Raw genomic sequence first — 21,945 nt, 5'->3', positions numbered from 1 at the left:
CTGACATGCAAAGGCCCTTCATTTATCCCCACTTTCCTCTGCTATAATATAGTGACTTATCACCCACAACTAAGATATTTCAGATTCACATTAAATTAAATGAATTCATCCAGTGGCTGTTTGAACCAAGATGCTGTATAAAAGGTGCTGTGTAACGACAGATACCCTTAACCAGAGATTTGGGAAAGGAAAACAGGGCTTCCCAGGTGGCTCAGTGGTAAAGAACCCACCTTCCAATGCAGGAAATGTGGGTTTGATCCTGGGGCTGGGAAGATCCCCTGGAGCAGGAAATGGCAACCCACTCCAGTATCCTTGCCTGGAGAATTCCATGGGCAGAGGAGCCTCGTGGGCTATAGTCCATGGGGTCACAAAGAGTTGGACAGGACTGAGCCCACACACAGGAGAAGAAAACACTTGCCAGCAACAGTAGAAACAGAACACTAAACAGAGCAGTGAAGTGACAGAAGGCTAGCCTGCCTTTGTCTCGTTTCCCAAACAACTCTAGTAGAAATGGGGAGCTGTGGGGTTCCAACCCCGTGTCACTGCCGCGTTGGGAGAGTGGCGTGTCCCTAACATCATCGTCAGCTCTGTGCGCCGTCGCCAGGGCTCTGAGGAGATGACCTTTGCCAATGAAGAAGTCCATTCAGCCTTTCTGGAAAGACTTGAGCCCTCACGTTGTTGCTTTGTCCTCAGTGGGCATTTGGTGTGACCATGTGGGAGATAGCCACACGAGGAATGACCCCCTACCCCGGAGTCCAGAACCACGAGATGTATGACTATCTTCTCCACGGCCAACGGCTGAAGCAGCCCGAGGATTGCCTGGATGAACTGTGAGTCAGTTGCTCTCCATCTTGGGGCAGCCAGCAAAGTTTACCTGGGGACGCACGGCCACTGGGGTGGGGCCGCTTACAGGTGGGCGCGGGCAGAGGGCGACACGCACAGACACTGGGACCAGAAGCCTCTTGTGGGGGTAGGCGGTGTGTGCTCATCTCCAGTGAGCCCACACGTGCCCGCAAGGCCTATAATCACTTCTAGGAAACGCAGTTGGCCTTCTGTGTGGGTGGAAGCAGAACCTGCAGGTAAAGAGAGCCAGGGGTAAGGGACTTGAGCATCTGCAGGTTTTGGTGTCCACTGGGCTTCGGAAAACAATCCTCCATGTATATGACGGAGGCCTGTAAATCCTACAGAGACACAGGTTGACTTCACAATGCATGGGGTACTTGGATGATTCACTGCTCTCTCTCTTTTCAAGAAAGGTTGGCTTTATTTATGAGTGGGGACAACTCTTCGTCACAGCTCTCGAGCTACTCACCGCGCTGGCTTCTCCTCTTGTGGAGCACGGGCTGGAGAGCTCAGGCTCAGTGATTGTGCGCATGGGATCGTCCTTGCAGTGTGTGGCTTCTTGTCGTGGCCCATGAGCTTAGCTACCCCACAGCATGTGGGATCTTAGTTCTCCAACCAGGATCTAACCTGTGTTCCTGCATTGGCAGGTGGATTCTTAACCACTGGACCACCAGGGAATCCCCTTTGCAGATTTTATAAAAATAATTTCCTGTGGCTCCAAGGAGAGGGGCATTCTCACTGTGTTTAACAAGAACTTTTCGGAACCGGGGACCTGCATGGGCTCCATCGTGGAATGCCTTGCTGGGCTGCTAGGGCAGGTGGGCCTGTGAAGGACCCGCCCCACACACAGACACACTCACACTTGCACGCTGGCTCTGCTTTCTCACACCCATGAGAAGGCCCCTGTCAGTTTGCTCGTGGGCCTCTGACATCCCATCTCAGCCAAACAAAAGGAAGCTTTTTTGATCAGAGCCTCACTCTGCTTGGAGGTGGTGGTGGTGATTATGGTTGTAAATCCATAAAATTCAGAACAGAAACAGAAAGCCCAAGCCCTTTAAAAGAAAATCATGAAACCCTAATTTAATTAGATCTGGGGTTTCATGGTCATTTCTGCAATGGCCACACGAATGAAATATTTGCTTCTGCAAATGAGGAAGGCCTTTCCATGAAGCAATATTGAATAGGGCATTTTGTGGCTGCTTCTTTCTTGGCCTCTCTTGTGCTCCAGGAGAAGCTGACTATGAGGTCTTAGCTAGGTCTATACTGTGTCACACTGTGGTCTCAGATGATTCATGTAGAGCCAAGGCGAGGGAAGGCTGAGTTGGTTTTCTGAGAGATTTTGTAGGTGAAAGAGCCTCAGTCTCAGCAATGCCGGGTGGCTGGGAAGCTGGATGAAGCAGCGACTCTGTGGTCTCTGTGCCCAGACTGGCCCCTCATGCCACTGCGGGCTTGCAGAGGCGCTGGTGAACCACGCCTGCTTCCCAGGTCCCCTCTAGGGTCTGGATGCTGGGAACAACAGCATCCCCCAGAGAGGCCTCTGTGTTTCCAAATCTGGGGCCTTCTCTCTTAAACATGAGGTAGGCCCTGCTGATACTTCCCTGGTGGTGCACTGGTTGTGACTCTGGGTTTCTGCTGCAGGGGCACAGGTTTGACCCCTGGTCAGGGACGTTCCTCATGCCATGTGCTGAGGCCAAAAAGAAAAAAAAAAAATATTAATAAAAATGAGGCAGATCCTTCTGAACGTCTCTGTTTGCTGTCTAAACTTAGTGGAGATAAGTTGACGCCTGTGTTTGGTTGCCCCTCGGTCATTTTATAGCTTCCCTGGTGGCTCAGTGGTAAAGAACCTGCCTGCAATGCAGGAGACCCAGGTTCCATCCCTGGATTGGGAAGATCCCCTGGAGAAGGAGATGGCAACCCACTGCAGTTATTCTTGCCAGGAAATCCCATGGACAGAGGAGCCTAGTGGGCTATCGTCCAAGGGATCACAAAGACTTGGGTATGCCTGAGCACGCAGAACACATGCACAGTCATTTTTCGGTCAACTCTGAGAAACACAGAGATGGACATAACGGCGTGCACTTGGAGCCCTGCTCCCTGGGGCCGTCTCTTCTCATGGCATCACCCCTGCCTCCAAATGACCAGGCTACAGGCCCTGCTCCCTATCACCTTCAGGGGACATTCCTAAACTGAACTCATGGCCTCCCAGCTGCAGCTGCTGTGATTAGCACTCACTGTCCCCCACTCCAGGTGTCACACGAAGCCACCGTGTTTTTCCTTTTCCCACTGTGTCCCATCAGCCGGCAGGTGTGTTTCAGGGTACTCCGGCCATCTCTCCCCCCAGTACAGGCCCACCTCCCGGCTATTGTGGGTTCAGCTCCAGAGTACTGCAGTAGAGTGAGTCACAGGAATTTTTGGTTTCCCAGTGCATATAAAAGTTACACTGTAGTCTAAGTGTGCAATAGCATTATGTCTAAAAAAATGACGTACATATCTTAATTTTTACAACATTTTATTGCTAAAAAATGCTAACCATCATCAGAGCCTTCCTCAAGTCATAATCTTTTTGCTGGTGGAGGATCTGGCCTTGATATTGGTGGCTGTTGGCTGATCAGGGTGGTGGTTGATGAAGGTTGGGGTGGCCATGGTGAATTCTTAAAATAAGATGATGAAGTTTGCCACATTGATCGACTCTTCCTTTCATGAATGATTTCTCTGTAACAGGCGATGCTCTTTAATATCATTTCTCCCACAGGAGAACCTCCTTCATACGTGGAGTCAGTCCTCTCAAATCCTGCTGCCGCTTTATCAACTTTGTTGGTGGTGGTGGTGGTATTGCTGTTGTTGTTCCGACTCTTTGCAACCTCGTGGACTGCAGCACACCATGCTCCCCCGTCCTTCGCCATCTCCCAGAGCTTGCTCAAACTCACGTCCATTGAGTTGGTGATGCCATCCAGCCATCTCATCCTCTGTTGTCCCCTTCTCCTCCTGCCTTCAATCTTTCCCAGCACCAGGGTCTTTTCTAAATGAGTTGGCTCTTTGCATCAGGTGGCCAAAGTATTGGAGCTTCAGCTTTAGCAGCAGTCCTTCCAATGAATATTTAGGGGATTCCCTTTATGCTTGACTCACTTTATCAACTAGGTTTATGTGGTACTCTAAATCCTTTGTTGTCACGTCAACAGTCTTCACAGCATCTGTACCAGGAGTAGGTTTCATCTCAGGAAACCACTTTCTTTCCTCATCCGTGAGAAGCATCTCCTCATCCATGAAAATTTCATCATAAAATTGCAGCCATTCAGGGAATTCCCTGGCAGTCCAGTAGTGAGGACTTCTTGCTTTCACTGCTGAGGGCCCAAGTTTATTCCCCGGTTGGGGAACTAAGATCCCACAAGCACGCTGTGCAGCAACCCCCTACCCCTCAAAAAAAGCCAGGTTAAAACTGCAGCAGTTCAGTCACAGTTTTAGACTTCACTTCTTATTCTAGCTCCCCTGCTAGTCCAACCGTATCTTCAGTCGTTTCTCTTGCTACTGTTGTTCAGTCGCTAAGTTGTTTCCAACTCTTTGCGACCCCATGGACAGGCTTCTCTGTCCTTCACCATCTCCCAGAGTTTGCTCAAACTCATGTCCATTGAGTCAGTGATGCTATCTAATCATCTCATCCTGTGCCACCCTGTTCTCACCCTGCCCTCAATCTTTCCCAGCATCAGGGTCTTTTCCAGTTAGTTGGCTCTTCGAATCAGGTAGTCAAAGTATTGGAGCAGTTACTTCCTCAAATGAAGCCTTGACCCTCAAAGTCATCCATAATGGTTGGAACCAACTTCTTTCGAACTCCTACATATGATGATATTTTGACCTCTGGCCATGAATTACAAATGTTCTAATGGCATCTATCCATAGAATACTGAATCTTTTCAAGAATGTTTTCAATTTACTTTGCTCAGATTCATCAAAGAAATCTCTATCCACAGCAGCTATAGCTTTACAGAATATATTTCTTGAGTAATAAGACTTGAAAATCTAAATTACTCCTTGATCCATGGGCTACAGTATGATATTGTGTTAGCCGGCAGAAAATAGCCTACATCTCATACGTCTCCATCAGAGCTCTTGGGTGATCAGATACATTGTCAATGAGCAGGATTATTTTTAAAGGACTGTATTTCTCTGAGCAATTGATCTCAACAGTGGGCTGAAAATATTCAGTAAACCATGCTATAAACAGATTTGTGATCCAGGCTTTGTTGTTCCACTTATAGAGCACAGGCAGAGCAGATTTAGGGTAATTCTCCAGGGCCCCAGGACTTTTGAAATGGTAAAAAAAAAAAAAAAGACACTGGTTTCCACTAATTGCATTAGTTCCAAACAAGAGAGTCAGTCTGTCCCTTGAAGCTTTGAAGCCAGGCCTTGATTTCTGCCCTCTGGCTATGAAAGTCCTGGATGGCATCTTCTTCCAATCAGGACTGTTTTGTCAACTCTGACAATCCGTTGTTTGGGGCTGTCACCTTCGCTCATTATCCGAGCTACATCTTCTGTGTAATTCGCTGTAGCTTCTACATAACCCTGCTGCTTCACTCTGGACTTGTATATTATAGAGACGGCTTCTTTCCTAAAACCTCAGGTTAGTTTCAAACTTTTCTTCTGCACCTTCCTCACCTCTCAGGCTTCGTAGAATTGAGGAGAGTCAAGGCCTTGCTCTGAATTTGTTTTTGGCTTAAGGGAATGCTGTGGCTGGTTTGATTTTCTGTCCAGACGACTGAAATTCTTCCATATCAGCAATGAGGCTGTTTTGCTTTCTCATCATTCGCGTGTTCCCTGGAGCAGCACTTTCAGTTTCCTTCAAGAATTTTTCCTTTGCTTTTACAACGTGGCTAACTGTTTGGCCCAAGAGGCTTCTGGCCTGTCTTGGCTTTCATTCTTGACATGCCTTCCTCATTCAGTTTAATCATGTCTAGTTTTTGATTTAAAGCGAGAGACATGTGACCCTTCCTTGCGCTTGAACACTTAGGGGCCATTGCATGGTATTAATGGCTTAATTTCAATATTGTTACGTCTCAGAAATATAACAATCTCTCTCTCAGAAGAGAGAGAGTTCCAAGGAGAGGGAATGGGACTGAGGAATATCCAGCGGGTAGAGCCGTCAGAGGAGAAGGCAATGGCACCCCACTCCAGATTTTCCAGCCTGGAGAATCCCATGGACGGAGGAGCCTGGTAGGCTGCCGTCTATGGGGTAGCGACAAGTCAGACACAACTGAGCGACTTCACTTTCACTTTTCACTTTCATGCATTTGAGAAGGAAATGGCAACCCACTCCAGTGTTCTTGCCTGGAGAATCCCAGGGATGGGGGACCCTGGTGGCTACCATCTATGGGGTCGAACAGAGTCGGACACGACTGAAGCGACTTAGCAGCAGCAGCAGCAGAGCCATCAAAACACACACAACATCCACTGATTAAATCTGCCGTCTTCCGTGGGCACAGTTTGCGGCATCTCAAAAATATTATAATAGTGACATCAAAGAACACTGAATCACAGGTCACCCTAACAAACATTAATAATGAAAAAGTTTGAAATATTGTGAGAATTATCGAACTGTGATGACGCCAACAGACTTGCTCGTCACGGGGTTGCCACAAACCTTCAATTTGTAAAAAACAGGGACTTCCCTTGCAGTTCAGTGGCCAAGACTCCGGGCTCCCAATGCAAAGGGTCTGGGTTTGATCCCTGGTCAGGGAACTAGATCCTGCATGCCACATCTAAAGATCCCACGTGCTGCCACGAAGATTGAAAATCTTTGTGCCACAGCTAAGACCTAGTGCAACCAAATAAACCAATAAAAAATTTTAATTTGTAAAAAACACAGTATCTTGAAGTGTGATAAAATGAAATGCTAGAAGGAGCATGGGTTTATGCCTGTGGGGGGTGGAGGGGAAATGCAATAAAACAGAATCCGCTTGTGCTATCAAACCACAGAAGCCCAGGGCTGGGCAGGGTCTAGAGTGGTCACACTTGTGGGAACGTAGGCACAGTGACATCACAGGGCATGTAAATGAATGAGCAGTTCAGGTCCCTCTTTCCTGCAGGAGTGCACGGGCTGTCCTTTCTCCTGTCTTCCTCTTTTCATCACCCCCAGGATCCTAGCATATCCTTTGGGTGGCACCCAACCTGCTTTTCTTAAAATTATCATCTGATCGTGAAAGTGCTGCTAAACACAATCGTTGCATGGTCCCCCATTTGCCCAGAGAGTGGAAGCCAGACGCATGAGGGTCTGACCCATGGCAGGCGGGGCAGCTCAGCGGTTAAGAACATGGGCTGGGGCACCAGACACTCCTCAGTGTGGGTCAGTTTCCCCCTCAAACTAGGAAGGGCCTAGCATCACCCTCTCCGGAGACTTGTCTATAAAATGCGTTTAACAGTACTTGTGTGGGGACATGTGTTGCTGCCAAGCTAACATGTCTGAAAGTACCTTAAATGACAGCTGTTAGATAGTCAATACTACAGTCAGTCATCATTCGTTTTACTGGAGAAGGTAGAGGTCACGGACAAGAGCAGGGGTCCCCGTGTCTGTGAATGGCTGTGCACGTCTGCTTCATGGAGCAGCAGCAGATGGCCAAGATGTAGCAGCCGCACATATGCCCAAAGCTGCAGCCACCCCAAATCAGGGCCTGTCTGAGCCCAGGCTCACCTGTTGCTGTCACAGCACTGCCCTCATGGTTCACACACCTGTCCACCCCAACCCACCTCTCGACTTCATTCCTCGAGGCTCGCAGGGCCTGGAACGACGGTGAGTGTGGAGCCAGGACACTGACCCCCACTCTCACCTCCATCCCCAAGCCCCTCCATTCCCTCCTGAGTGGGACAACTGGATGGTTGGCACATGGGCTCCCGGTGCTGTGCTGGGGAGGTCACGCACTTCCCTCCTGAGTGGGACAACTGGATGGTTGGCACATGGGCTCCGGTGCTGTGCTGGGGAGGTCACGCACTCCTCTTTGCTTCCAGGTATGAAATCATGCACTCGTGCTGGAGAGCTGAGCCCCTGGACCGCCCCCCCTTTTCAGTGCTGAGACTGCAGCTAAAAAAGCTCTTAGAGAGTCTGCCTGCGGTTGGGGACAACACCGAAGTCATTTATGTCAACACGCAGTTTCCAGAGAGTGCGGAGGGCTGGGCCGAGGGCTCGGCACTGACTCAGCTGGACTTGAGCATCCATCCCGACTCCATCATTGCTTCCTGCATGCCCAGCGCCACCATCAGCGTGGTCACCGCGGAAGTTCATGAGCACAGACCTCAGGAGGAACGGTACATCCTGAATGGAGGCAATGAGGGATGGGAAGAGCCAGCTATGGCTTCCCCCGCCACAGGAACAGCGGAAAAGAACCGGGTTTTACCGGAGGACACACTGGTAAGGAATGGGGTCTCTTGGTCCCAGTCCAGCACGTTGCCCTTGGAGACCTCAGGGCCAGATGAACTTTTATTTGCTGATGATGCCTCGGAAGGCTCAGAACTCCTCACGTGAGGAAAGCTGAGACACTACTCCCAAACCCTGGAAATTCTTACTTTGAAGACCCTTGATTTTTTTTGTATTTGCCTTCCTTAACAAATAAATGCCCCAGCCAGAAAGCACCACGTGAATGCTGTCAAGTAAGTCATGACTGTTTAAAGTACATAATATATATTTATTTAAAGAGATAGTATCTATCTATCTGTATATGTGGAAAGAGACAAAGATATTCTATTTTAATAAAAGATGACTTATATCATGTCACTTTTCTAGCAGATCGTAACATTTAAGCCCTAACAGCCTCATCTCCACCACAGTTCCTGGATGTTAACACTGGCACAAAGTTGTTTTTCTTTTTTTTTTTTTTAAGTTTTTTGTCTTTTTCATGACTATTAAACATTTGTAAAATGAAATGCCCTATTTGCCGTTGCTCCTAGTCTTAAGAAAAATCTGGCGTTCCCACCTGAATCATGTATTTGATAAGAGTGATTCATGTTTAAAGTTTTATAACTAATGAATTCTCTGATCTGGCTTCCTAATAAAATATGAATGAGGAAGAGTGTGTGGTACTTACTTGAGACTTGGGAGGATATGGTCACTGGCTGCCTCAGTGCCTTTGCAAAGGACTTCTCTTGATGCCTGGCCCTTGAGGCAGTTGCTCTAACCACTCTTGATATTGTTTCTTAAAGATATGGAAGAGACTTCAGTGGTGGTCCAGTGGTTAAAAATCCACCTTCCAATGCGGAGAATGTGGGTTTAATCCCTGATCAGGGAATTAAGATCCCACATGCCGCAGGGCAACTAAGCCTGAGTACTGCAACTCGAGAGGCCTGTGCTTGGCAGCTTCTGAGCCTTCGCGCTCTAGAGCCCATGCGCCACAACTGGAGAAAGCCCGAGCTCCGCAACACAGACCCAGTGCAGCCAACAAAAAGATATGGAAAAACCACTCCAGAGAGCCCAGAGATGAAAAACAAAAAATATTAGAGGGTTGAAAAATACCATCTGAGTGGAAAGATTTAAAATAAATCCTAAAAGGGACTTCTCTGGTGGTCCAGTGGTTAGGACTCCACACTTCCATTGCAGAGAACACAGGTCCCATCCCCGGTCAGGACACTGTGATCCCGCTTGCCATGCAGCTTGGCTAAAAAAAAGAAGATCATAGATGAGTCCAAGAGGTAAAGCAGTTTTCTGTGGGAAGGCATGACTCACGGGAGGGAGGTGTGGACAGTGAACAGGAAACAAGCTTAGAGCTCAGGACCCCTCAGTTCACATCCCAGCTCCGCTGGGTCATAACAGTCGTTGCTGGTTGAGCACTTGTTAAGTCTCAAGCACTTTATGAAAACTACAGTAATCTGTACGTCACTAACATGGGTAGCAGTGCCATCATGACGTGTGGGCCGGTAAACTGAAGCTGGAAAGATTGAGGGTCTTCTATGGCCCTTGTCTGGAGAGGGCAGGAGCCAGAATTCAGAACCAAGGAATCTGACTCGGGCTGGCTCAAGCATGTGATCTGGGGAGTCTGTTCCAGAGCTTCTTGACCTTTTAACTTTAACAAACACATGCATGCGTACATGCTAAGTCACTTCAGTTATGTCTGACTCTTTCCGGCCCTATGGTCTGTAGCCCACCAGGCTCCTCTGTCCATGCGATTCTCCAAGCAAGAATACTGGAGTGGGCTGCCATGTGCTCCCCCAGGGTAACAAACACATGGGTAGCACTTACTATGTGGCCAGGCCCAGGAGTCATTTAATCCTCATAGTGACCCTACCAGGCGATGTTTCTTGTTTAGTTGCTCAGTCCTGACTAACTCTTCTGAGAACCCATGGGCTGTAGCCCACCAGCCTCCTCTGTCCATGGAATTTCCCAGGCAAGAATACTGGAGTGGGTTGCTGTTTCCTTCTACAGGGCATCTTCCTGACCGAGGGATTGAACCTGCATCTCCTGCATTGGCAGGAGGTTTCTTTACTACTGAGCCACCAGGGAAGACCAGGTAGGTACTACTATCTCCATTTCACACATGGGCAGATGAGGCAAGAGAAGGTTAACTTTGCTAGTAAAGCAGTCAACCGATGTGATCAGTTTCAGTGTTGATCCTTCCAGCGCCCGTGGCAGCCAGGCAGGCCAAGCACTCTGGGATCCTCAGGCCTGTTTCGCTTGTGAATAGTTTCCCGCAAGCCACTGCAGCCTGCAGAAAGCAGCATGTGGCCCTCCTAGCCTGGATCCTCATCCCAGCTGCCAGCCTAGGTGCCCCAGTCTCCAGGGCCAGCTGACTCTATTGTTACTGTGAAATGGTCCAGACCAGAAAGTTCTGGGGGATGGAAAGGAATCTGCACTGCTGTGAGAAACACCAGCACCACATTTTATCAGTGAAAGGAAAAATAAACAAAAGGCTGTTAGAACCTATAAGATAATTTCTAACTGTTGGAAATTTTTGAATGGTTATTTGAAAATCAATAAAAGATTTTGTATCATCTGCTTTGTATCGTCTGCTTGTACAAATAAAGTTTCCTGTTGATGATGACTATTGAGAATGTCTTTTCCATACAATAGGGATTTTAAAAGTAACTAAACATGCTTTGGGGAAATCATGAACCAACTGGCTAGTTCAAGCAAAAAAACCCAAGTTAAAAAGGTATGTTCATGGCAACTTCCCTGGCGGTCCAGTGGTGAGGACTCTGCACTTCCACTGTAGGGGGCAAGAGTTCAATCCCTGGTCGGGGAACTAAGACCCACAAGAGCCATGTGGCCAAAAAAAAAAAAAAAAAAAGATATGTTCGAATCTGTTAAATAAAGTAAGCAAATTGAAAACGTACTTGGGGGTTTCATACGTATTTAATGTCACATATCTAAAGTAACATGCTTTGTGTTTTGTGTTTCTAATTTTAATTACATAATGTAAACAAATATATAATGAATAAGTCACCGAATGCCCTCGGCTCCCCCAAATCCTGTCCAGTGTGCTCAGTACCTGCCGTGTGGCCTGTGAAGGTCTGGGAAGCCAGGGTCAATTCTGCTGTGGAGAGAAAGCCGTGGCTTCCAGCTTTTCCTGAGATGTGGCAGAGAAATTAACTTTGCCCAACCCCACAGCGATACACCAGGGCCTTGGGCAAATGGGACGTGATGGCAGAACACCTCTCACCACCTCCTTTTCACAAGAGGAGAATAGAGCGGGACTATTTTTCATCAGGGGACTTCCCAGGTGGCTCAGTGGTGAAGAATCCGCCTGCCAGTGCAGGAGATGCAGGTTTGAGCCCTGGGGTGTGAAGATCCCCTGGAGCAGGGAATGGCACTCCACTCCAGTATTCTTGCCTGGGAAATCCCATGGACAGAGGAGCCTGGAGGGCTTCAGTCTATGCGGTCGCAAAGAATCAGACATGACTTAGCGACTAAACAACAACCCTTGTTGTTGACACTTGCAGTCCCCTAACTGAGACAGCCGGAACCACTGCTGTCTCTCAGCCGCATTGGAATATCTAAAAGCTCTAACTTTCAGAAGACCTGATCCCTGACAAAGTGTTGTCCAGTCTTCTGATCATGAACTGATACATAGCCTTTCAAGTTCTCTTTTGTATAAACTCAGATTACTTATGTAAGTGGCCCTTAGGACCAAAGGAAAAAAAAAAAAAAACGGGGAAGAGAAAACAAGGAGAAACAAGTTGGGTCATTCCCTTCAGCCAGGCTGGGACCGGGCTGTGGAGGGCGAGCAGAATAAACAAATACCTGAAATGCTCTTGACCTTCAGGTTGAGACTAAGTCTGCCTGGGGAGCTGTTTTTCCCTCCCTTTCTAACTTCTTTCCCTCTCTTCCCACCTCTTCCCTTTCTTTCTTCTTTTCTTTGCTTTTCTGCCCACTCCTGCTCCACTCCTTTTTCTCACCTCTCTGAGTAGAAAGGAGAAGTAAGGATTAGGGGCATCCTGAGTCAGTTGTGCAGCTAGCAGCAAGGGCCAGACAGGAACCAGTCCTGTGAGCCTTCCTCCAGTCATCTTGAGCAAGTCACTTTGTTCTCTCGGAGGCCAAGTGTCCATCCGTGTGGAGTACAGACAACGCCGCCTTCTCCTGCAACCCCTTGGGTGGTTGTGTAGGAAAGGGAGGTGACAAGGTCTTTGAAAGGACCTTATACTCGTTATCAAGGTTTTTCCCAATTAGAGCCTTCTCTCCATTCCATTCCTTATGCAGTGCAAACTCAGCATCTGTCACAGTAGAATTGTCCCTGATTATGTTACCAACTGCCTCCAATATAGTGCAAATCAACTTAAAAAAAATGCACTATGTGAGAGTTGCAAGTTAAGTGTTATTTGGGGCAAGATGAGAGCTATAGCCCAGGAGACAGCACCTCAGATAACTCTGAGAAAATGCTCCAAAGAAGCAGGGGGAAGATCAGTATATGAGTCTGGCAAAGGAAGAATACATGCAATCAAGTATGTATTAAACTTTTTTCAGTGGGTGTTGAGGTCAGCAGCTGCAGCAGCACATGATTTAATCCTTTCAGAGGTAGATGGCAAGTGCCAATTTGCAGTTGACACAAAGTAACTGCGAAAAGGACTTAATCTGTGCCAGTGATGCACGCAGTGGGGACACTGGCAGAGTGCAGGATATGGGCTCTTATGCCCCAGAGGCAAGCAACTCCCTACACGTCCATATAAGAACCATATCTGATGCCCAGATATCATTTCTATTGGTCTCCCCCAGGAGTTTAGTTGTTCGAGCCTCATTGACTATTCTCTTTCCATATACGGGTGATTAAGCAGTGGTGGCTTGATCAACAGGATTTGAGGACCTAAGTTGTCAGAGTGCCCTCTAGGGATGGAGAGACCCTCCCTCTGCCTCCCAGTCCCCCAGACCAAGCACATTCCCCGCTTAGGAAATGGCCAAACCAGAGCTCTTAGCTTACAAATCAGGGCGATGCTGGCCAGACTTGTCCTGACTCATGAAAGTAAAGACTTTTGTAACTTCTCTGTGTCAATGACAAAAGCAAGTTGGAACTTCTGATGAATCAGTGGGAAAATAACTCACCCGAAAATAAACCAGTTACAACAGCAACTTAACTTCTCTAAAGACATTTAGGTACTTTGAGTGACAAATGGGAAAACAGGAAGTTTTGCTTTCTTTAATGAACACTTCAGTAGTGAATGGTGTTTCTATGTATAAATCTACATAAAAATGTAGATTTTATTTTCTCCCTTTTAAAGCTCTAAGGACAGAAGTAAAACTGCCAATACTATTTAACTTTAGCATGCCTAAATTACCTAATTCATTTGTATTTTAACAAAATAATTATTTTTGGAAATTGTGGCCCAAAGATCACTACTTTAGAATATATTCATGTAAAATTTACTAAAAACCATTGAATTTTAACTTATAGTGTGTGAATTTTATGGTATATCAGTTATATCTCAATACAATTTTTTAAGTTTTAGGACTTTGCTCTACCAAATGTTTCAGATCCTGCTTTATCTCTATCTTGGTGAACTACGGCCTAGTGAAAAGCAAGTTCTTAAGGACTCCTCAAAGTGATCAGTCCATGGTTATTCATTTTTGCTTAACCATTCAAGAAATTAGACAAAACTTGCAGTTTTTACAATGCTTTAAATTAAGAGAGTTTAAATATGTAGAAAATTATACATATTTATATGATGTAGGAAATTAGAATATGCCACCTCAAATTATGCCACTTTGGCATAAGGATAGCTTTTTTTCCCAATTATCTTTTATCTTTTAAAAAAATCTTATTGGAGTATAGTTGCTTTACAATGTTGTATTATATTCTGTTTACAGCAAAGTGAACCAGCTGTGCGAGTATCCCCTCTGTTCTCGATCTCCTCCCCATTCGGGTCACCACGGGGCATTAAGGAGAGCTCTTCGCCCTATACAATAGGCTCTCATTAGTCATCTGTTTCATATGGAGCAGTGCGTAAACGTCAGTCCCATTCTCCCCTCCTTGGTGTCTGTTCTCTACATCTGTGTCTCTAAGGATAATTTTAAGTGAGAATCAACAGATGCAGAAAGAAGCCCTCTCAAGCTTCCCTTATCTGACTAAAAGCAGAAACCTCTGGAATATGTGGACTTCCATAAATCTCCTTTCCAGGGCAGGTTTTATGGCTACAGAGCAGACAGAAAGTCGGGTCTGATATGGACCTGCATAACCGAAACTTACTCCTCTACCTTCCCCCAAATGTTTCCCTTCTGCTGCTTGCCACTCTTGGAAACATAAAACCCCTTTCCCTCTTGCTTGTCACTTCCCTACAAATTTATTGTTCTTTATTAAAATGCTCTGTAAATCCCAGGTACCAACCATCCCTTTGAGTTACTAATCACAGAATTCTCCTATGTATATGCATAATACATGTGTTAATGTACTGATTTTCTATTGTTGACATTTCATCAGTCTGATTTGCAGGGTCCCAGATGAGAACCTAGGACCATAGAGAAAAAAGTTAAGTTTTTCCTTCCCTATAATAGAACTCCGGAGAAGGCAATGACACCCCACTCCAGTACTCTTGCCTGGAAAATCCCATGGACGGAGGAGCCTGGTAGGCTGCAGTCCATGGGGTAGCGACAAGTCGGACACAACTGAGTGACTTCACTTTCACTTTTCACTTTCCTGCATTGGAGAAGGAAATGGCAACCCACTCCCATGTTCTTGCCTGGAGAATCCCAGGGACGGAGGAGCCTGGTGGGCTGCCGTCTATGGGGTCGCATAGAGTCGGACACGACTGAAGCAACTTAGCAGCAGCAGCAGCAGCATAATAGAACTCATGTACCCACCTTCCTAAATTCACCAGTATGAACATTTTACCAAAGTATGGTCTGTCTTGGTAAATGATTGTGTGGACTTGAAAAGAATGTGTATTCTCACATGGGATAAAACAATACTGGGCCCTTGTAAATGGAGGTGGTTACCATTTCATCTCTTCTCCATGGTCTAGACATTGAAAAAAAAAAAAAAAGAATGTGTATTCTTTTGTTTCAGAGTTAAATATTCTATTAAGATTAATCAGGTCAAGTTGGTTGATTGTATTGTTCCAGTCAATTATATCCTGACAGATTGTTTTGTTTTATTTCTGTCAATTATTCAGGGAAGATTATTGAAATCACCAACAATAACTATGGATTTTTCTCTATTTCTTATTAGTTTTTCCTTCATTTGTCTCAAGCTCTGTTAATAGGAACATAAATGTATAGGATTGTTACGTCTTTCTAATGAAATGACCTCTATTATTATGAAATAACCTTGCTGTATCCCTTATAATAGTCTCTGCTGTGAAATCTACTTTGTCTGATGTTAATATAGTCACTCCAGCTTTCCCTTGTACTGTCAGCAGGTCATATTATATTTCATTCTTTCAATTTTAACCCACTTGTGTCTTTATATATAAAGTGCCTTTCTTGTAAGTAGAATACAATTGGATACTGTTTTTTTAACCATCTGATGGTGATGGTTTTTTTTAAAAAACCATCTGTTTTTTTAACTGCTGCCTTTTAATTAGGGTAGATAAACATGTATGGTAGATAAGTTATGCGTGGATGTGAGAGTTGGACTATAAGAAAAGCTGAGCATTGAAGAATTGATGCTTTTGGTGTTGGAGAAGACTCTTGAGAGTCCCCTGAACAGCGAGGAGATCAAACCAGTCAATGCTAAAGGAAATCAGTCCTGAATATTCATTGGAAGGACTAATGCTGAAGCTGAAACTCCAAAACTTTGGCCACCTGATCTGAAAAACTGACTCATTTGAAAAGACCCTGATGCTGTGAAAGATTGAGGGCAGGAGAAGGGGACGACAGAGGATGAGATGGTTGGATGGCATCACCGACTCAATGGACGTGAGTTTGAGTAAACTCTGGGAGTTGGTGATGGACAGGAAGGCCTGGCGTACTGCAGTCCATGGGGTCACAAGGAGTGACTCCATGTCACAAAGACATGACTGAACAACTGAACTGAAACATGATTATTAATACACATGGGTTTCAGTCAGTCAGCTTGCTATGTGTTTTCTGTTTTATCTGTTCTTGATTAACTTTATTTACTTTTTCTGCCTTCTTTTGGAATAATCAAATTTTTTATGATTTTGTTTTATCTCCTGTAGGTTGTTAGCTATAACTTTGTTTTTGTTCTTCAAGGTTTACAGTAGGTATGCTTAACTTATAACAGCTTCTGTTAAATGACTTAAAATGTAGTATTAAAAGTCTTACAGTGGGGACTTCCCTGGTCCAGTGGTTGGGAATCCAGCTTCCAATGCAGAGGATGTGGGTTCGATCCCTGGTCAAGGAACTAAGCCTGCAAGCCACAACCAAGACCCAACACAGCCAAATAAATAAATACCCACTCACAGCAGCCTGGAATTGACAGTGTAGTTGGTGCCTTCAACCATGGACTAACAGGTATGACTAAACAAATATTCCAGCTTGGGCTTCTCTGGTAGTTCAGTGGTAAAGCATCTGCCTGCCAATGCAGGAGACATGGGTTCAATCCCTGCTCCAGGAGGATCCCACATGCCGTGGAGCAGCTAAGGCCATGCACCACAACTACTGAACCTGCGCTAGAGCCCAGGAGCTACAACTGCTGAGCCCACGCGCTGCAAATACTGAAGCCTGTGCACCCCAATTAGGGAGCAGCCCCTGCTCACTGCAACTAGAGAAAAGCCTGTGCAGCAATGAAGACCCAGCACAGCCATACATAGTTGAAAAATAAATATCGCAGCTCCCTCATCCCTTGTGAGCTGACTCTGAGGCGTGTGCCTCACATTTTCCAGCAAGTCTCTCTATAGGATACACCCCCCTTGCCCACAAAGATGCTGATTTGATAAGTCCCCCTGTATTTTCCTTCCCTGTCACATCCCCTCACTCCCTGTATCAGTTTGCTGCTGCTGCTACTAAGCCACTACAGTCGTGTCCGACTCTGTGCGACCCCATAGACAGAAGCCCACCAGGCTCCCCCGTCCCTGGGATTCTCCAGGCAAGAACACGGGAGTGGGTTGCCGTGTCCTTCTCCAATGCGTGAAAGTGAAAAGTGAAAGGGAAGTCGCTCAGTCGTGTCGGACTCTTAGCGACCCCATGGACTGCAGCCTACCAGGCTTCTCTGTCCATGGGATTTTCCAGGCAAGAGTACTAGAGTGGGGCGCCATTGCTAGGGCAGTCAAAACAAAGCCCCACAGGCTGGGTCACTTAAATAACAGAAATTTATTTTCCTAGGCTTCAATCAAGGGATCAGAGATCCAGGTGCAGGCAGGTTTGGTTTCTTCTGAGGCCTCTCTCCTTGGCTTGTAAATGGCCGTCTTCTCCCTGTGTTTTCACATGGTCTTTTTCCTGTGTGTGTCTATGTCCTAATCTCCTCTTCTTACCAAGACTTTCATGCATTGGAGAAGGAAATGGCAACCCACTCCAATGTTCTTGCCTGGAGAATCCCAGGGACGGGGAGCCTGGTGGGCTGCCGTCTATGGGGTCGCACAGAGTCGGACACGACTGAAGTGACTTAGCAGCAGTCATACTGGAATTGTTCTTCAGTCGCTAAGTCATGTCTGACTCTTTATGGCCCCGAGGACTGTAGCCCTCCAGGCTCCTCTGTCCATGGGATTCTCTAGGCAAGAATTCTGGAGTGGGTTGTCATTCCCTTCTCCAGGGGATCTTCCCAAGCCAGAGATCAAACCGATGTCTTTTGTGTCTCCTGCATTGGGAGGTGGATTCTTTACCACTGAGCCACAAGGGAAGTCCTGGGCTCACCTGTGTGACTTCGTTTTTACCTTAATTATCTCTTTAAAGGTCCTGTCTCCATATATAGTTGCATTCTGAGGTATTGGAGGTTAAGACTTTAATATATGAATCGGGGTGGAGGGGGGCTTACAATTCAGACCATGACATTCCCCTCCTGGTGTTTACTGCACATCTCACATGAACTACTTCCACCTAAATCCTTATCTCAGGACCTGATTTTGATCTTGCATGGCCTTGGTCTGCAGTGGCTTGAAGCACGATTTCAGCTCTGGCCAGAGACTGAAGTCAGGCCATGACAGTGAGAGTGCTGAATCCTAGCCACTAGACCAGCAGTCAGTGACAAGCCCCTGGCCCATACGGCTTTGCAGGAAATGAATTTCCACAAAGAAAAGGAAAGTAGTGAAATAAGTAGAGTTTATTAGGAGGAAAAGGATAAACAGACAGGTGGGCACAGAGATAGAGTTGTGCCCTCACGGTAGTTTGAATCACTTATATGGGGGCATTTCTTCCAGGTTTCCTTTCGTCATCTCGCTTTGCTTGCTTCTGAATCTGTACTGGTTTTTGTCAGGGTCCTCCCATGTATGCACATGCATCTCTTAGCCAAGATGGATTCTAGAGAAGAGGCCTATGGGTAGGTTGACATCACTCCATTTTTGACCTCCAAGGAGCCTTGCTGTGCTTGTACAGTCAGGAAGGTTTCCTTGACTTGGAGAAAGAAATGTGTGGTCTCTTATCCGGGCAGGGCTTAGCTTCTCTCTTCTTAATCTTGGAGTATCTGTCCACAGGGGACAAGCTCCAGCTGTTCAGCCTGGGGCTCATCTATTTCCTGCCTCACTTCTGGGGGAATGCTGAAGAAATGTCTAAGAAATAAAAGCTCTTGAAAAAAAGTAAGCAAATCCCCCCAGTACACTCATGATACCCACACTTCAGGGCTTCACCTTGTACTGGCGTTACAGTTGCTCAGTCGTGTCCTACTCTTTAGACCCCATGGACTGTAGCCCACCAAGCTCTTCTGTCCACGGGATTTCCCAGGATTCCCAGGTTGCCATTTTCCTCTCCAGGGGATCTTTCTGACCCAGGGATTGAACCCATGTCTCCTGCATTGCACGAGGTCTCCTGTATTACAGGCGGTCTCCCCTACTGCAGGTGGATTCTTTACCAACTGAGCCACCAGGGAAGCCCTTACCTTGTATTACATTGTACTATTGACTCCTCCCAGATTCATTTCCTCACAGTGATGGAACTACACTTGGTAGATCTCTGTATCCTTATCCAGGCAGTGCTTGGAGGTAGAAAATACCAATTTTACTTGATTTGCTTAAGTCAATGATGTTAGTTATAATCTTTCTTGGAAACTATGTGGTAATAGAAATGCAGAAAGAAGGAAAATGTAAATACCATTTGTTCTTTAATAATGTAAAATCCCTACTATGTCCATTACCAGCAATCTGTACAAATGTGTGATAAATAGCACTGAGTAAAGCACACAATGTTTGTTGACTGATTAAAGTTTTAATGATTTATTTATATAATTGATACAATTTTATTTTTTTGGCCATTGGGCTTGCAGGATCTTAGTTCTCTGACCAGTGGACCACCAGGGAATTCCCATGGTTTTAATGATTTAAATTATGTATGTATATATATATATATATATATATATATCTCATCATCAGTTGAAGTTGAAAGATGAAAACTCTGGATTAAAAAGCCATTTAGACAGTGTTTTCTATAAAATATCTGCAATCTGCTAATGTTACCTACTGGAGAAAATTGGCTAGTGTTCTACTGCTGCTAAGTCGCTTCAGTCGTGTCTGACTGTGCATTTTGATGGTTGTATAACAAGGGGTCTGTATGAAGTGTTTGTTTTTCTTGTTGTTTTAGTCACGAAGTCGTGTCTGACTCTTTTGTGACCCCATGGACTGTAGCCCACCAGGCTCCTCTGTCCATGGGATTTCCCAGGCAAGATTACTGGAGTGGGTTGCCATTTCCTCCTCCAGGGGATCTTTCTGACCCAGGAATCGAACCCACATCTCCTGCATTGGCAGGCGGATTCTTCACCAGTGAGCCACCAGGGAAGTCTGTATGAAGCATTAGTAAACAATACAATTTAGACAGAACAGAAAAATATATGATATACAAGTTTCTTGTGAAAAGGAACAGTTAGAAATTCAATCTAGCTAGTCGCTTTGTAGAATGTTCATTTTGAGTTTATCTGAAGTTTCCTCATCATTTGGTTCAGGTAATGCATTTCTGGCAGGAAAACCACGGAAGTGATGCTGTTTCTTTTCAGGGCATCATGTCATGAAACATATGAAGTCAATTTGTCCCACTCGTTGTGATGTTAACTTTGATCATTAAGGTGGTGTCTGCCAGGTTTCTCTACTACAAAATTACTATTTTTCCCTTTAGAATTAATAAGTGTTTGTGATACTTTCTTATCAAACTTTTAATTTTAGAATCCAGTTGATGATTCTTTCTGAATTAAGTCTCAGTTCAATTCAGTCACTCAGTCATTTCTGACTCTTTGTGACCCCATGGACTGCAGCATGCCAGGCTTCCCTGTCTATCACCAACTCCCAGAGCTTGCTCAAACTCATGTCCATCGAGTTGGTGATGCCATCCAACCATCTCATCCTCTGTCACCCCCTTCTCCTCCTGCCTTCAATCTTTCCCAGCATCAGGGTCTTTTCCAATGAGTTAGCTCTTTGCATCAAGTGGCCAAAGTTTTGGAGTCTTAGCTTCAACATTAGTCCTTCCAATGAATATTCAGGACTGATTTCCTTGAGGATTGACTGGTTTGATCTCCTTGCAGTCCAAGGGATTCTCAAGAGTCTTCTACAACACCACAGTTCAAAAGTATCAATTCTTTGGTGCTCAGTTTTCTTTACAATCCAACTCTCTCATCCATACATGACTACTGGAAAAACCATAGCTTTGACTAGACGGACCTCTGCTGGCAAAGTAATGTCTCTACTTTTTAATATACTGTCTAGGTTGGTCATTTTGCCTGAAAAATTCCATGGATAGAGGAGCCTGGTGGGTTACAGTCCATGGGGTCACAAAGAGTTAGACACGACTGAGCAACTAACTTTCTTTCTTTCTTCTTTTCTAGGTTGGTCATAGCTTTTCTTCCAAGGAGCAAGTGTCTTTTAATTTCATGGCTGCAGTCACCATCCGCAGTGATGTTGGAGCTGAAGAAAATAGTCTCTCACTGTTTCCATTGTTTCCCCATCTATTTGCCATGAAGTGATGGGACCAGATGCCATAATCTTAGTTTTTTGAATTTTGAGTTTTAAGCCAGCTATTTCACTCTCCTCTTTTACTTTCATCAAGAGGCTGTTTAGCTCCTCTTCACTTTCTGCCATAAGGGTGGTGTTGTCTGCTTATCTGAGGTTATTAATATTTCTCCTGGCAATATTGATTCCAGCTTGTGCTTCATCCAACCCAGCATTTCACATGATGCACTCTGCATATAAGTTAAATAAGCAGGGTGACAATATACAGCCTTGATGTACTCCTTTCCCAATTTGGAAGCAGTCTGTTGTTCCATGTCCAGTTTTAACTATTGCTTCTTGACCTGCATACAGATTTCTCAGGAGGCAGGTAAGGTGGTCTGGTATTCCCATCTCTTTCAGAATTTTCCACAGTTTGTTGTGATGCACATAGTCAAAGTCTTTGGCGTAGTCAATAAAGAAGAAGTAAGTGTTTCTCTAGGACTCTTACTTTTTCCATGATACAACGGATATTGGCAATTTGATCTCTGGTTCCTCTGCCTTTATATTCTTTGCAGCCAAATACTTATATGAAAAATTATATTCTTTGCAGCCAAAGATGGAGAAGCTCTATACAGTCAGCAAAAACAAGACCAGGAGCTGACTATGGCTCAGATTGTGAACTCT

The 21,945-nt window shown here is 45.5% G+C and overlaps 1 protein-coding gene across 2 annotated transcripts in view; it reads left to right on the top strand.

Moving 5' to 3' along the window:
• The window catches only part of MERTK (MER proto-oncogene, tyrosine kinase), a 137,146-nt gene extending 126,290 nt beyond the window's left edge, over positions 1-10,856 (top strand). For both annotated transcript variants that reach the window (XM_061431424.1, XM_061431425.1), the window contains 2 exons: positions 694-830; positions 7,837-10,856. In XM_061431424.1, coding sequence (XP_061287408.1) covers positions 694-830; positions 7,837-8,350 — 651 coding nt within the window. In that variant the 3' untranslated portion in view covers positions 8,351-10,856. The remainder of the gene's footprint in view (positions 1-693; positions 831-7,836) is intronic.
• Positions 10,857-21,945: the final 11,089 nt, after the last annotated feature.

The sequence above is a fragment of the Bos javanicus genome, chromosome 11 (assembly GCF_032452875.1).
Source record: "Bos javanicus breed banteng chromosome 11, ARS-OSU_banteng_1.0, whole genome shotgun sequence".
Lineage (NCBI taxonomy): Eukaryota > Metazoa > Chordata > Mammalia > Artiodactyla > Bovidae > Bos > Bos javanicus.
The sequence above is the reverse complement of the archived record's forward strand: the minus strand, read 5'-3'. Positions and strand labels throughout refer to the sequence as shown.